This window comes from Pristiophorus japonicus, chromosome 9 (genome assembly GCF_044704955.1).
Source record: "Pristiophorus japonicus isolate sPriJap1 chromosome 9, sPriJap1.hap1, whole genome shotgun sequence".
Classification (NCBI taxonomy): domain Eukaryota; kingdom Metazoa; phylum Chordata; class Chondrichthyes; family Pristiophoridae; genus Pristiophorus; species Pristiophorus japonicus.
The window spans coordinates 19,800,367-19,814,710 of record NC_091985.1 but is presented as its reverse complement, the minus strand read 5'-3'; the positions used below and the strand labels follow the sequence as shown (position 1 = coordinate 19,814,710).

The 14,344-nt window shown below is 45.9% G+C and overlaps 1 protein-coding gene across 2 annotated transcripts in view; it reads right to left on the bottom strand.

Annotated features, from left to right (window-relative positions):
• LOC139272952 (nuclear receptor-binding protein-like) overlaps positions 1-14,344 on the bottom strand; it is a 121,945-nt gene that overhangs the window by 35,936 nt on the left and 71,665 nt on the right. For both annotated transcript variants that reach the window (XM_070889114.1, XM_070889115.1), the window contains 2 exons: positions 13,534-13,617; positions 6,292-6,350 (listed from right to left, as the gene is read on the bottom strand). In XM_070889114.1, the coding sequence (XP_070745215.1) occupies positions 6,292-6,350; positions 13,534-13,617 (143 nt within the window). The remainder of the gene's footprint in view (positions 1-6,291; positions 6,351-13,533; positions 13,618-14,344) is intronic.

Genomic DNA, 14,344 nt, shown 5'->3' with positions numbered 1-14,344 from the left:
TCCTTAATAGGCGGGAAATTGTGTTAGGGAAATTGATGGGATTGAAGGCCGATAAATCTCCAGGGCCTGATAGTCTGCATCCCAGAGTACTTAAGGAAGTGGCCCTAGAAATAGTGGATGCACTGGTGATCATTTTCCAACAATCTATCGACTCTGGATCAGTTCCTATGGACTGGAGGGTAGCTAATGTAACACCACTTTTTAAAAAGGGAGGGAGAGAGAAAGCGGGTAATTATAGACCGGTTAGCCTGACATCAGTAGTGGGGAAAATGTTGGAATCAATTATTATGGATGAAATAGCAGCGCATTTGGAAAACAGTGACATGATCGGTCCAAGTAAACACGGATTTATGAAGGGGAAATCATGCTCGATAGATCTTTTGGAATTTTTTGAGGATGTAACTAGTAGAGTGGACAAGGGAGAACCAGTGGATGTGGTGTACTTGGACTTTCAAAAGGCTTTTGACAAGGTCCCACACAAGAGATTGGTATGCAAAATCAAAGCACATGGTATTGGGGGCAATATACTGACGTGGATAGAGAACTGGTTGGCAGACAGGGAGCAGAGAGTTGGGATAAACAGGTCCTTTTCAGAATGGCAGGCAGTGACGACTGGAGTGTCACAGGGCTCAGTGCTGGGACCCCAGCTATTTACAATATACATTAATGATTTGGATGAAGAAATTGAGTGTAATATATCCAAGTTTGCAGATGACAGTAAACTGGGTGGCGGTGTGAGCTGTGAGGGGGATGCTAGGAGGCTGCAGGGTGACTTGGACAGGTTAGGTGAGTGGGCAAATGCATGGCAGATGCAGTATAATATGGATAAATGTGAGGTTATCCACTTTGGGGGCAAAAACGCGAAGACAGATTATCTGAATGCCGACAGATTAAGAAAAGGGGAAGCCTGGGTGCCATGGTTCATCAGCCATTGAAAGTTGGCATACAGGTACAGCAAGTGGTGAAAGCAGCAAATGGTATGTTGGCCTTCATAGCTAGGGGATTTGAGTATAGGAGCAGGCAGGTCTTACGTCTCACCTGGAATATTGTGTTTAGTTTTGGTCTCCTAATCTGAGGAAGGACGTTCTTGCTATTGAGGGAGTGCAGCGAAGGTTCACCAGACTGATTCCCGGGATGGCAGGACTGACATATGACGAGACTGGATCAACTGGGCCTTTATACATTGGAGTTTAGAAGGATGAGAGGGGATCTATAGGAAAGGGGTACTGAGGGAATGATCATCCATGATCTTATTGAATGGCGGTGCAGGCTTGAAGGGCCGAATGGCCTACTCCTGCACCTATTTTCTATATTTCTATCTCAGAAACATATAAGATTCTGACGCAACGGGACAGGTTTGATGCGGATAGAATGTTCCCGATGTTGGGGAAGTCCTGAACCAGGGGACACAGTCTTCGGATCAGGGGTAGGCCATTTAGGACAGAGATGAGGAGAAACGTCTTCACTCAGAGTTGTTAACTTGTGGAATTCCCTGCCGCAGAGAGTTGTTGAATATATACAATGAACTGGCATCAAGAGGGAGCTAGATATGGGCCTTACGGCTAAGGGGATGAAAGGGTATGGAGAGAAAGCAGGAAAGGGATACTGAGGGAATGATCAACCATGATTTTATTGAATGGTGGTGCAGGCTCAAAGTGCCGAATGGCCTACTCCTGCACCTATTTTCTATGTTAGATGTGGCCCTTGGGGCTAAAGGGATCAAGGGGTATGGAGAGAAAGCAGGAATGAGGTACTGAAGTTGCATGATTAGCCATGGTCATATTGAATGGTGGTGCAGGCTCGAAGGGCCGAATGGCCTACTGCTGCACCTATTTTCTATGTTTCTATGGAACCAACCAGGGAGCAGGCTATCTTCGATCTGGTAATGTGTAATGTGAAACAGGATTAATAAACGATTTACTAGTAAAGAATCCTCTAGGAAAGAGTGCCCATAAAATGGTTTAATGGAGGGTGAGAAAGCTGGATCTCAAACTAGTGTCCTAAGCTTAAATAAAGGAGACTACAAAGGTATGAAGTCAGAGTTGGCTAAAGTGGACAGGGAAAATAGATAAATGTTTGGGACGGTTAATGAACAGTGGCAGACATTTAAGGAGATACTTCATAACACGCAACAAAAATATATCCCAATGAGAAGGCAAGACTGTAAGAGAAGGGTTAACCATCCGTGGCTAACTAAGGAAATAAGGGATGGTATCAAATTGAAAACAAGGGCATACAATGTGGCCAAAACTAATGGAAGGTCAGAGGATTGAGAAACTTTTAAAAGCCAGCAAAGAATGACTAAAAAATGAGAGTGAGGAAAGATAGATTATGAAAGTAAACTGACACGAAATATAAAAACAGATAGTTAGAGTTTCTACAGGTACATAAACAGGAAAAGAGTGGCTAAAGTAAATGTTGGTCCCCTAGAGGATGAGATTGGGGAATTAATAATGGGGGAACAGGGAAATAGCAGAAACGCTGAACAAATTATTTTGTATCGGTCTTCACGGTAGAAGACACTAAAAACATCCCAATAGTGGATAACTAAGGGGCAATAGGGAGGGAGGAACTTAATAGAATCACCATCACTAAAGTAGTAGTACTCGGTAAACTAATGGGACTAAAGGCGGACAAGTCCCCTGGACCCGATGGCTTACATCCTAGGGTCTTAAAAGAAGTGGCTGCAGAGATATTGGATGCATTGGTTGTAATCTACCAAAATTCCCTGGATTCTGGGGCGGTCCCAGCAGATTGGAAAACCGCAAATCTAACGACATTATTTAAAAAAGGAGGCAGACAAAAATCAGGAAATTATAGACCAGTTAGCCTAGCATCTGTCGTTGGGAAAATGCTCGAGTCCATTATTAAGGAAGCAGTAGCAGGACATTTGGAAAAGCATAATTCAATCAAGCAGAGTCAGCATTGTTTTATGAAAGGGAAATCATGTTGAACAAATTTGCTGGAGTTCTTTGAGGATGTAATGAGCAGGGTGGATAAGGGGAAAACCAGTGGATGTGGGGTATTTGGATTTCCAGAAGGCATTCGATAAGGTGCCACATAAAAGGTTACTGCACAAGATAAAAGTTCACGGGGTTGGGGGTAATATATTAGCAGGTAATATATTAGGGGGTAATATATAAATGCAGGGAGCAGCGCCAGCCCTTATCCATGGCCTTTTTCGATCTTACAACTGCCTGTGACACTGTCGACCATGAGGGCTTATGGAGCATCCTCCTCCGTTTTGGGTGCCCCCAAAAGTTTGTCAACATCCTTCGCCTGCTCCACGACAACATGCAGGCTGTGATCCTTAACAGATCAGTGACCGACCCATTCTACGTCCGAACTGGGGTCAAACAGGGCTGCGCCATTGCTCCAACCCTCTTCTAAATCTGCCTCGCTGCCATGCCTCACCTCACTATCAACAAGCTCCCCGCTGGAGTGGAACTAAACTACAGAACCAGTGGGAAGCTGTTTAACCTACGCCGCTTACAGACCAGGTCCAAGACCACCCAAACCTCTGTCGTTGAACTGTGCACTTTGAGAGATTGAACTCCAGGATACAGTCAATGTATTCACTGAGGCATATGAAAGCATGGGCCTTACGCTTAACATCCGTAAGACAAAGGTCCTCCACCAGCCTGCCCTCGCTGCACAGCACTGCCCCCCAGTCATCAAGATTCACGGTGTGGCTCTCGACAACGTGGACCACTTCCCATACCTCGGGAGCCTCTTGTCAACAAAGGCAGACATTGAAGCGGAAATTCAACATCGCCTCCAGTGCGCCAGTGCATCCTTCAGCCGCCTGAGGAAAAGAGGGTTCGCAGACCAAGCCCTCAAACCTACCAAGCTCATGGTCTACAGGTCTGTAGTAATTCACATCCTCCTGTATGGATCAGAGGCATGGACGACTTGCAGAAGACACATCAAGTCGCTGGAGATATATTACCAACAATGTCTCTGCAAGATCCTGCAAATCCCCTGGGAGGACAGACACACCAACATCAGTGTCCTCGCCCAGGCTAACATCCCCAGCATTGAAGCACTAACCACTCTACATCAGCTTCGCTGGGCAGGCCATTTGTAGTTCGCATTGCAGACACGAGACTCCCGAAGCAACTGCTATATGCGGAGCTCCTTCATGGCAAACGAGCCAAAGGTGGGCAGCAGAAACGTTACAAGGACACCCTCAAAGCCTCCCTGTAAAGTGCGACATCAACACTGATGTCTGGGAGACCCTGGCCGAAGACCGCCCTAGGTGGAGAAAGTGCATCCTTGAGGGCATTGAGCTCTTCGAATCTCAACGCTGCGAGCGTGAAAAGGTCAGGTGCAGGCAGCGGAAGGAGCGTGTGGTAAATCAGTGCCACCCCCACCCTTGCCCCGACAAATATCTGTCCCACCTGCGACCGGGTCTGTGGCTCTCGTGTTCAACCACCAAATAACTCACTTTAGGAGTGGAAGCAAGTCTTCTTCGATTCCGAGGGGCTGCTTATGATGATGAATACATTAGCAAGGATAGAGGATTGGCTAACTAATAGAAAACAGAGAGTCGGGATAAATGGGTAATTTTCCGGTTGGTAAACAGTAACGAGTGGGGTGCCGCGGGTATCGGTGTTGGGGCCTCAACTATTTATAATCTATTTTCATGACTTGGATGAAGGGACTGAGTGTAATGTAGCCAAGTTTGCTGATGTACAAAGATGGGTGGGAAAGCAAATTGTGAGGACACAAAATCTGCAAATGGATCTAGACAGGCTAAATGAGTGGGCAAAAATTTGTCAGATGGAATATAATGTGGGAAAATGTGAGGTTATCCACTTTGGCAGAAAAAAATAGAAAAGCAAATTATAATTTAAATGGTGAAAAATTGCAACTTGCTGCAGTACAAGGGTCCTTGTGCATGAAACACGCAAAGTTAGTATGCAGGTACAGCAAGTAATCAGGAAGGCAAATGGAATGTTGGCCTTATTGCAAGGGGGATAGAGTATAAAAGCAGAGAAGCCCTGCTACAACTGTACAGGGTATTGGTGAGGCCACAGCTAGAGTACTGCGTACAGTTTTGCTCTCCGTATTTAAGGAAGGATATACTTACATTGGAGGCTGTTCAGAGAAGGTTCACTAGGTTGATTCTGGAGATGAGGGGGATCACTTATGAAGGTAGGTTGAGTAGATTGGGCCGATACTCATTTGGAGTTCAGAAGAATGAGAGATGATCTTATCGAAACATATATGATAATGAGGGGGCTCGACAAGGTGGATGCAGAGAGGACATTTCCAGTCATAGGGGAAACTAAAACTAGGGACATAGTCTCAGGATAAGCGGCCGCCCATTTAAAACTGAGATGAGGAGGAATTTCTTCTCAGCGGGTTGGAAATCAATGGAATTCTCTGTCCCAGAAAACTGCAGAGGCTGGGTCATTGAATATATTTAAGACGGAGAGAGCCAGATTTTTGAGCGATAAGGGAATAAAGGGTTATGGGGAGCAGGCAGAGAAGTGGAGCTGAGTCCATGATTAGATCAGTCATGATTTTATTAAATGGTTCGAGGGGCCAAATGACTTACTCTTGCTCCTAGTTCTTATGTTCATATATCCTTCCTTCGGTAAGGAGATCAAAACTGTACTCAATACTCCAGGTGTGGTCTTACCAGGGCGCTATATAAATGCAGTAAGACTTATTTACTCAATCCTCTTGCAATAAAGGCCAACATTTAATTTGTACCTGCATGTTAACTTTCAGTGATCCGTGTAAGAGGATACCCAGATCCCTCTGAACACCAGCATTTACCAATCTCTTACCATTTGAAACATATCTGCTTTTCTATTCTTCCTACCAAAGTGGATCACTTCATATTTCCCTACATTATATTCCATTTGCTATGTTCTTGCCCACTCACTTAGCCTGTCTATATCCTCTTGAAGCCTCTCTGCAATCTAATCACAACTTGTGGGTGCTGGGTTTACAATAGATAGAAATCTCCATCGTTCCCAGCCTTGGATAGCTATCCTGAATGAATGATAGTGGCTGAAATAGAAAACGTAGCTTGTTTATATCACGTGTATACAAAGACTTTCTCGACGTCAATTCCTGAACATACTGTACAGACTAATAAGTGACAAAACTATTTCTAATTAGCGACTCCGTTTGGGAGGAGGATGAGGGGAAAAAGGGGAAAGAAAACAACTTTTTTTTCAGATTTCACTATAATGCAGCCAAGCTCAAAATTTGATATAATTCAACTGGATTTCCCCTTTCTCCCCAAAATAATTTCCAATATGGATTATCACATACCTCTAATGCGCACATTCCAAATGAATAAATATCAACAGCCGTAGTCACATTTGTTACAGCTGTAAAAGACAGAATATATCAGTATTAGATGACTAAATTACTAACAACAAAAACAGCACCAACCTCAACAAAGGAACTTCTGGTCCAGTTTCCTTTTTGGAAGGAGGAGGAACTAATATGCAAGACAGTTTGAAGGATTCGATAACACATGTGTTAGAAAACCAGTCTTTTTAAGGCTCAGATCTGGGTTCAAATTCAGCCGGGTTCACTGGCTTAAAGACATGATCCAACAGCTTCCAGTGCTTGACAATAAAATACAGTCTTGCTTCACCATATCATAGGTTTGGAAAGAAACTGGAAAGGATCGGTTAGTTTGCTAAACTCAGACCAGACTGACTGGCTTCAAGGCAAGTGGCAAATTACCTCATGAGCTCCTCATTTTGGCAGACTTGGCTGAAGATACTTGCAACTAAGTCTAAAATTCAGTCCTTGTGGTGCTTTGCCTCTCTGATTTTCTCTCTCTTTGTTTCTCTGGAATGTCAATTACTAGTTATGAAGCAGAGTAGGAATTACAGTATTGAAGGAGATAATCAAACCCCTGGGTAAAGCAACATTGAGGAATAGTTTTTACTTTCTGCAATGCTGCTCATGAGCATCACATGTCCTCATCCTCAATTGTCTATTAAAATGAGATGATTTTTCCATTCTTCAAATACCCATATAGCTTCAGATAAGCCAATTGGTACTGCAGGCTCGGAAATGTCACCTGTAGCCTTAAGAAGCCTGGAATCTATGGGTACTAGTATGGCTATGGTCTAACTGGAGACTTCTGAATTAGAACTGGAATCAGAGGAAGTTCTGTTTTAGCCATCTGCACAAAGCAGTCGTATGCCATGAAACAACACTGAAGGTATTCTTTGCAAAGTCTCTGGAGAGGGTGCCTGCTCAAAACCTCATTTTTACATCTGGTGCAAAGCCTGCTGAGCTAAAACAAACAAGTTCCATCCAGCTCAGCAGTGCGTCCAGTGTTTCTTGCTAGGGATAATTTGGATCAATACCAAGCTGGAAACAGCATCAGTGACTGTACTAAAGGTGTCATTGACACCATCTGTATGGGCAAAGACTTCAGTGCTTTCGTCATTAATTTTGTCGAAGGCAATACTGTAGCAGTTATATAACCGTTGAACAAGATTGACTAGTGCAGGAGGTGGCTGTCTGAATTCAGGAGGACCCGATGCCTTTGCCACAGAGTAAACTTGGAACATTGTATTTGAGGAAAGATGCATTGGTTGTACATTCTACCTTCAACAGATTCAATTTGTGATTTGGTGTATAAAGTGTGCCGTTTGAACGAACAGGAATACAAAATCTTTAGATTCCTATTACTATGCACAGTTTTGGTCTCCTTAGCTGAGGAAGGATATACTCGTCTTGGAGGCAGTGCAACAAAGGTTGACGAGATTGATTCCTGGGATGAGGGTTGTTCTATGAGGAAAGATTGAGTAGATTGGGTCTATAATCTCTAGAGTTTAGAAGAATGAGAGGTGATCTCATTGAAACCTATAAGATTGTGAGGTGGATTGACAGGGTAGATGTTGAGAGGTTGTTTGGCCTGGCTGGAGAGTCTAAAACTAGGGGACGCAGTCTCAGAATAAGTGATCAGCCATTTAAGACTGAGATAAGGAGGAATTTCTTCACTCAGAGGGTTGTGAATCTTTAGAATTCTCAACCCTAAAGGGCTGTGGATGCTGAATTGTTGTGTATTCAAGGGTGAGATAGATAGATCTTTGAACTCTAGGAGAATCAAGGGACATGGAGATCGAGCAGGAAAGTGAATGTGAGGTCGAAGATCAGCCATGTTCTTATGGAATAGCAGAGCAGGCTTGAGGGGACTACTCAGCTTCCTCATTCTTATGTTCTTATACAAAAGCAAAATACTGCAGATGCTGGAATCTGAAATAAAAACAGAAAATGCTGGAAATCTCAGCGCGTCAGGCAGCATCTGTGGAGAGAAAAACAGTTATCGTTTCAGGTCGATGACCCTTCGTCAGAACTGGCGAATGTTTGAAAAGAACATTCTTAAGGAGCACGGAAAGGGGGAGGGGAAGAACGAACAAAAGGGAAGGTCTGTGATAGGGTGGAAGCCAGGCGAGATTAGAGACACAAAAGGGATGATGGGCCAAAATTGAAATGATAATGGCAGAAGTTAGAAAAAGGTTAGTCCAGATTGGGTGTGAAAGGCGGAATAATGACCAGCATCACTGGAGATGAAGACGGGGGGGGTGGGGGGCGCAGAGGAGAAAGGGAGCCAAAAATGGGCAGAGGTTATCTGAAATTGTTGAACTCGATGTCCAGAAGGCTGTAAAGTGGCTAAACAAAAGATGAGATGCTGTTCCTCGAGCTTCATTAAAACAGCGAAGGAGGCCAAGGTCGGCGATGTCAGAGTGGGAGTGGAGCAGGGAATTAAAGTGACAGGCAACTGGAAGCTCAGGGTCACGCTTACGGACTGAACGGAGGTGTTCCGCAAAGCGGTCACCCAATCTGCGTTTGGTCTCCCCAAAGTAGAGGAGACCACATCATGCGCAGTGAATACAGTATACTTAATTGAAAGAAGTACAAGTAAATCATTGTTTCACCTGGGAGGAGTATTTGGGTAGTGGGAAGGGCGCTTGCATAAGAAGGTGTCATGGAAAGGGGGATGGGGTGCCGGGGGTGGCTGCGGAATGGACCAGAGTGTCATGGAGGGAGCGGTCCCTTCGGAATGCTGAGAGAGGAGGGGGAAGGCGTGTTTGGTGGTAGGATCACGTTGGAGGTGGCAGAAATGGCAGAGGATGATCTGTTGAACATGGAGGTTGGTGGGGTGAAAGGTGAGGACAAGTGGAACCCTGTTGTGGTTCTGAGAGGAAGGGGGAGGGGTGAGAGCAGAGGTACAGGAAATAGAACGGGCATGGTCGAGGGCCATGTTGACCACGGCAGAGGGGAATCCTGTTGAGGAAAAAGGAAAAGGAAGACATGTCAGAAGCACTAGTGTGAAAGGTGGTGTCGGCAGAGCAGATGCGACAGAGACAGAGAAACTGGGAGAATGGAATGGAGTCCTTACAGGATGCGGGGTGGGAGGAAGTGTAGTCCAGGTAGCTGTGGGACTCAGTGGACTTAGTGAATACTGATCAATAGCCTATCCCCAGAAATGGAGATAGAGAAGTCAAGGAAGGGAAGGGAAGAGTCGGAGATGGATCACGCTAAGGTGAGGGAAGGGTGGACATTGGAAGGAAAGTGAATGAAATTTTCTAGTTCAGGACGAGAGCAGGAAACAGCACTGACATAATCAATGTACCAGAAAAAAAAGGTGAGGGAGGGGACCAGAGTAGGACCGGAACAAAGAATGTTCCACATATCCCACAAAAAGGCAGGCATAGTGAGGAAGTGAGTGGAGTTAAAGGAGAAGTTGTTCAATGTGAGAACAAGTTCAGCCAGGCAGATGAGGGTGGTGGTGGCTGGGGACTGGTTGGGCCTCTGATCGAGGAAGTGGAGCACCCTCAGGCCATCCTGATGGGGCTGGAAGTGTAGAGGGATTGGACGTCCATGGTGAAACGCAGACAGTTGGGGCCAGGAAACTGGAAACTGTTCGTGACAGAGGGCGTTGGAGGAGTCGCAGATGTAGGTGGGAAGAGAATGGACAAAGGGAGAAAAAAAAGTCGAGATAGGAAGAAATAAGCTCTGTGGGGCAAGAACAGGCTGAAACAATGGGTCTACCGGGGCAGTCCTGTTTGTGGATCTTGGGAAGGAGGTAGAAGCGGGCTGTGCGGGGTTGGGGAATTATGAGGTTGGTGGCTGTGGAGGGAAGATCTCCAGAGGAGATGAGGTCAGTGACGGTCTGGGAAATTATGGCTTGATGTTCAGAGACACCGAGGCAGTCAGGGCCCGCTGGAAGGAGCACTTCGAAGATCTCCTCAACCGAGACTCTGACTTTGACTTGAGTGTTCTCGACTCCATCCCGCAGCATGCTACTTGCCGCCACCTCAGTAAAACCCCAACACAGCACGAGGTAGAAAAAAAACATAAGACAGCTTAAGAACAACAAGGCTTCGGGAGCGGATGGAATCCCTGCTGAGGCACTGAAGTATGGCGGAGAGGCACTACTGTCGCGAATGCATGACCTCAGCTCTCTCATCTGGAGGGAGGAGAGCATGCCGGGAGATCTGTGAGATGCAGTGATCGTGACCATCTTTAAAAAAGGGGACAAGTCCGACTGCGGCAACTACAGAGGGATCTTCCTGTTATCAGCCACTGGGAAAGTCGTCGATAAAGTCCTCCTCAACCGTCTTCTCCCTGTTACTGAGGAGCTCCTCCTGGAGTCACAGTGCGGCTTTTGTCCCCTATGGGGCACAACGGACATGATTTTTGCAGCGCAACAGCTGCAGGAAAAATGCAGGGAACAGCGCCAGCCTTATACATGGCCGCCTTCAACCTTACAAAGGCCTTTGACACTGTCAACCGCGAGGGTCTATGGAGCGTTCTCCTCCATTTTAAATGCCCCCAAAAGTTCGTCACCATCCTCCGCCTGCTCCACGACGACATGCAGGCCGTGATCCTTACCAACGGATCCATTATAGACCCAATCCACGTCCGGGCCGGGGTCAAACAGGGCTGCATCATCGCCCCAACCCTCTTAATCTTCCTTGCTGCCATGCTCCACCTCACAGTCGATAAGCTCCCCGCTGGAGTGGAACTAAACTACAGAAACAATGGGAACCTGCTCAACCTTCGCCGTCTCCAGGCCAGGACCAAGACCATCCCAACTTCTGTCGTCGAGCTACAGTACGCGCGACGATGCCTGCGTCTGCGCACAGAGACTGACCTCCAGGACATAGTCGACGTATTTACTGAGGCGTACAAAAGCATGGGCCTCATGCTAAACATCAGCAAGACAAAGGTCCTCCACCAGCCTCTCCTCACCACACAGCACTGTCCCCCAGTCATCAAGATCCACGGCACGGCTCTGGACAACGTGTGCCACTTCCCATATCCACTCTGAACTCCTTCACGGCGAACGATCCAAAGGTGGGCAGTGGAAATGTTAGAAATACACCCTCAAAAAGTGCAACATCCCCACTGACACCTGGGAGACCCTGGCCAAAGACCACCCTAAGTGGAGGAAGCGCATCCGGGAGAGCGCTGAGCATTGAGTCTCGACAAGAGCAGGCATCAATGATGATGGCGGGACTGACATATAAGAAAGACTGGATCAACTGGGCTTGTATTCACTGGAGTTCAGAAAAATGAGAGGGGATCTCATAGAAACGTTTAAAATTCTGACGGATTTAGACAGGTTAGATGCAGGAAGAATGTTCCCATTGTTGGGGAAGTCCAGAACCAGGGGTCACAGTCTAAGGATAAGGGGTAAGCCATTTAGGACCGAGATGAGGAGAAACTTCTTCACCGAGAGAGTGGTGAACCTGTGGAATTCTCTACCGCAGAAAGTTGTTGAGGCCAATTCACTAAATATATTCAAAAAGGAGTTAGATGTAGTCCTTACTACTAGGGGGATCAAGGGGTATGGCGAGAAAGCAGGAATGGGGTACTGAAGTTGCATGTTCAGCCATGAACTCATTGAATGGCGGTGCAGGCTCGTTCGAAGGGCCGAATGGCCTACTCCTGCACCTATTTTCTATGTTTGTATCCAACACCGCCTCCAGTGCGCCAGTGCAGCCTTCGGCCGCCTGAGGAAAAGAGTGTTTGAAGGCCAGGTCCTCAAAACTGCCACCAAGCTCGGTCTACAGGGCTGTAGTAATACCCGCCCTCCTGTATGGCTCAGAAACATAGACCATGTACAATAGACACCTCAAGTCGTTGGAGAAATACCACCAATGACATCTCTGCAAAATCCTATAAATCTTCTGGGAGGACAGACGCACCAACATTAGCGTCCTCGACCAGGCCAACATCACCAGCATCGAAGCACTGACCACACTTGATCAGCTCTACTGGGCAGACCACATAGTTCGCATGCCAGACACGAGTCTCCCAAAGCAAGCGCTCCACTCGGAACTCCTTCACGGCGAACAATCCAAAGGTGGGCAGTGGAAATGTTACAAATACACCCTCAAAAAGTGCAACATCCCCACTGACACCTGGGAGACCCTGGCCAAAGACCACCCTAAGTGGAGGAAGCGCATCCGGGAGGGCGCTGAGCATTGAGTCTCGTCGCCGAGAGCATGCAGAAATCAAGCGCAGGCAGCAGGAAGAGCGTGCGGCAAACCAGACCCACCCACCCCTTCCCTCAATGGCTATCTATCCCACCTGTGACAAGAGTGTGGTTCTCGTATTGGACTGTTCAGCCACCTAAGAACTCATGTTAAGAGTGGAAGCAAGTCTTCCTCGATTCCGAGGGACTGCCTATGATGATGATGATGATGGGGTCACGGTCCAGGGGAAGGTAGGAGGAGGTGTCAGAGTTTGCGATCAGCCTCTGCAAGGTTGAGGTCGGCTCACCAAACAACAACAGCGCCACCCATGTCAACAGGTTTAATGACAAGGTTGGGGTTGAATCGGAGCACTCTTATGTTAGATTAGAATAGGTTTCAGGAAAATTAGACAAGTGCATCAACCGTTAAAAACGTTTGATGTCGGACCAAGAGAACTGCATAAAATTAACGAGCACTGTAAAAATCTAATTGTTTTGCGAGGAAACACCAAGGCTATAGTCCATAATTTATACAAAACAGCAAAAAATCATGTGTCAATTCCCACTCCCAGTGAATGATCCCAATCTAACTGTCTACAGGAAGGTTCATGGTTAACAGAATGGGGGAGGGAAAGGGAAAAAAGATCTGTAATGTGGAGCAATGGCAGACTATTTATGTCCCACAAGTGAATTGACGTAACTCGAGTGTAAGCATTAAGTAGATCACAAATCAGAGCCACAAGTGGGACATATATACAATACCACAGCTCATCATCTTGTTGATGTCACACATTAGTTAAGTAACAAAAATACAATAGCTGACATCCCTACAAAATACAAAAAAAATTCAGCGATATCCCATGTGCAGTAGCACACTGCATTTGCTCACTCCACTTTTGTAGGAATTTTCCTCCAAGGCAAGAGGAAGAAAAATCTAAATTAACGGAGTCTGATGGATGGGATATAGCAATGAAACAACCTATTTGCAAGCATGGGTGATTTACTCGAATGTTAAAAATCCACATTGTTACTATTGAAGCATGTGAATTGTTGCTTACCTCCATATTCTGGGGCAAAAAAGTGCAGGTTCTTCTGTTCCTCTCTACATGTTTTCACATGGTTGTTAATTGTATCAGGCGCGACTGCGAAAGATAAAACGTTTGGAAGTTAGAGGAAACTAAAGAAAGAAAAAAACTTGATACAATATTGCATCTTTATGGTTCAGTCGGGGGGAGGGGGAGCGCAAAATCAATTCTCATCAAATTGTGCACAAAAGCCAATTTGTTCTCCCCTCTGAAAATGTTGATTTTTTGCTGGGGTAGAGCCCCGTGGATGATGATCACTCCAGTATCTCAGCAAAGATACTATTCATCAGTGAGTCATGACAGTGAGTTGCAGACTATTTGACTAAATCAGAGCCAAACCAATGTCTGCCCCTAAACAAGGTCCTGATATGTGCACTGACACCAAGCATAGCAATCAGGAGCAGGAATCCTGACGCGTTTCAGCCTCCCCAACTCACGAGCGACAAAGCCAATTTAGTGCCCCGACCACCATCCAAGGCGAGTTCAGCTAATTTTTAGCAGCGCAGGGATCAAACCTGGGACTTGTTTCACGATGTAACACCATGCCATAGTGAACTTACAAAGCAAGAACATCTGCCTATTTTTAGCCTAAAGTACACTGCAATGCACCTTCAATGGAAGTAAGTACCTTGTGTCATAAAGTACTTAATCCTAGCATTCATATCAACTATTTCATCGGTAATTTTTTTTTCTTTTGAAAAGAAGCAGGATCCTTCTCTTTCAGCTGTAGAATAAATCAAAACTTGCCAATTTCAAGATTACTAACTTTGGAAGAAGTTAATTT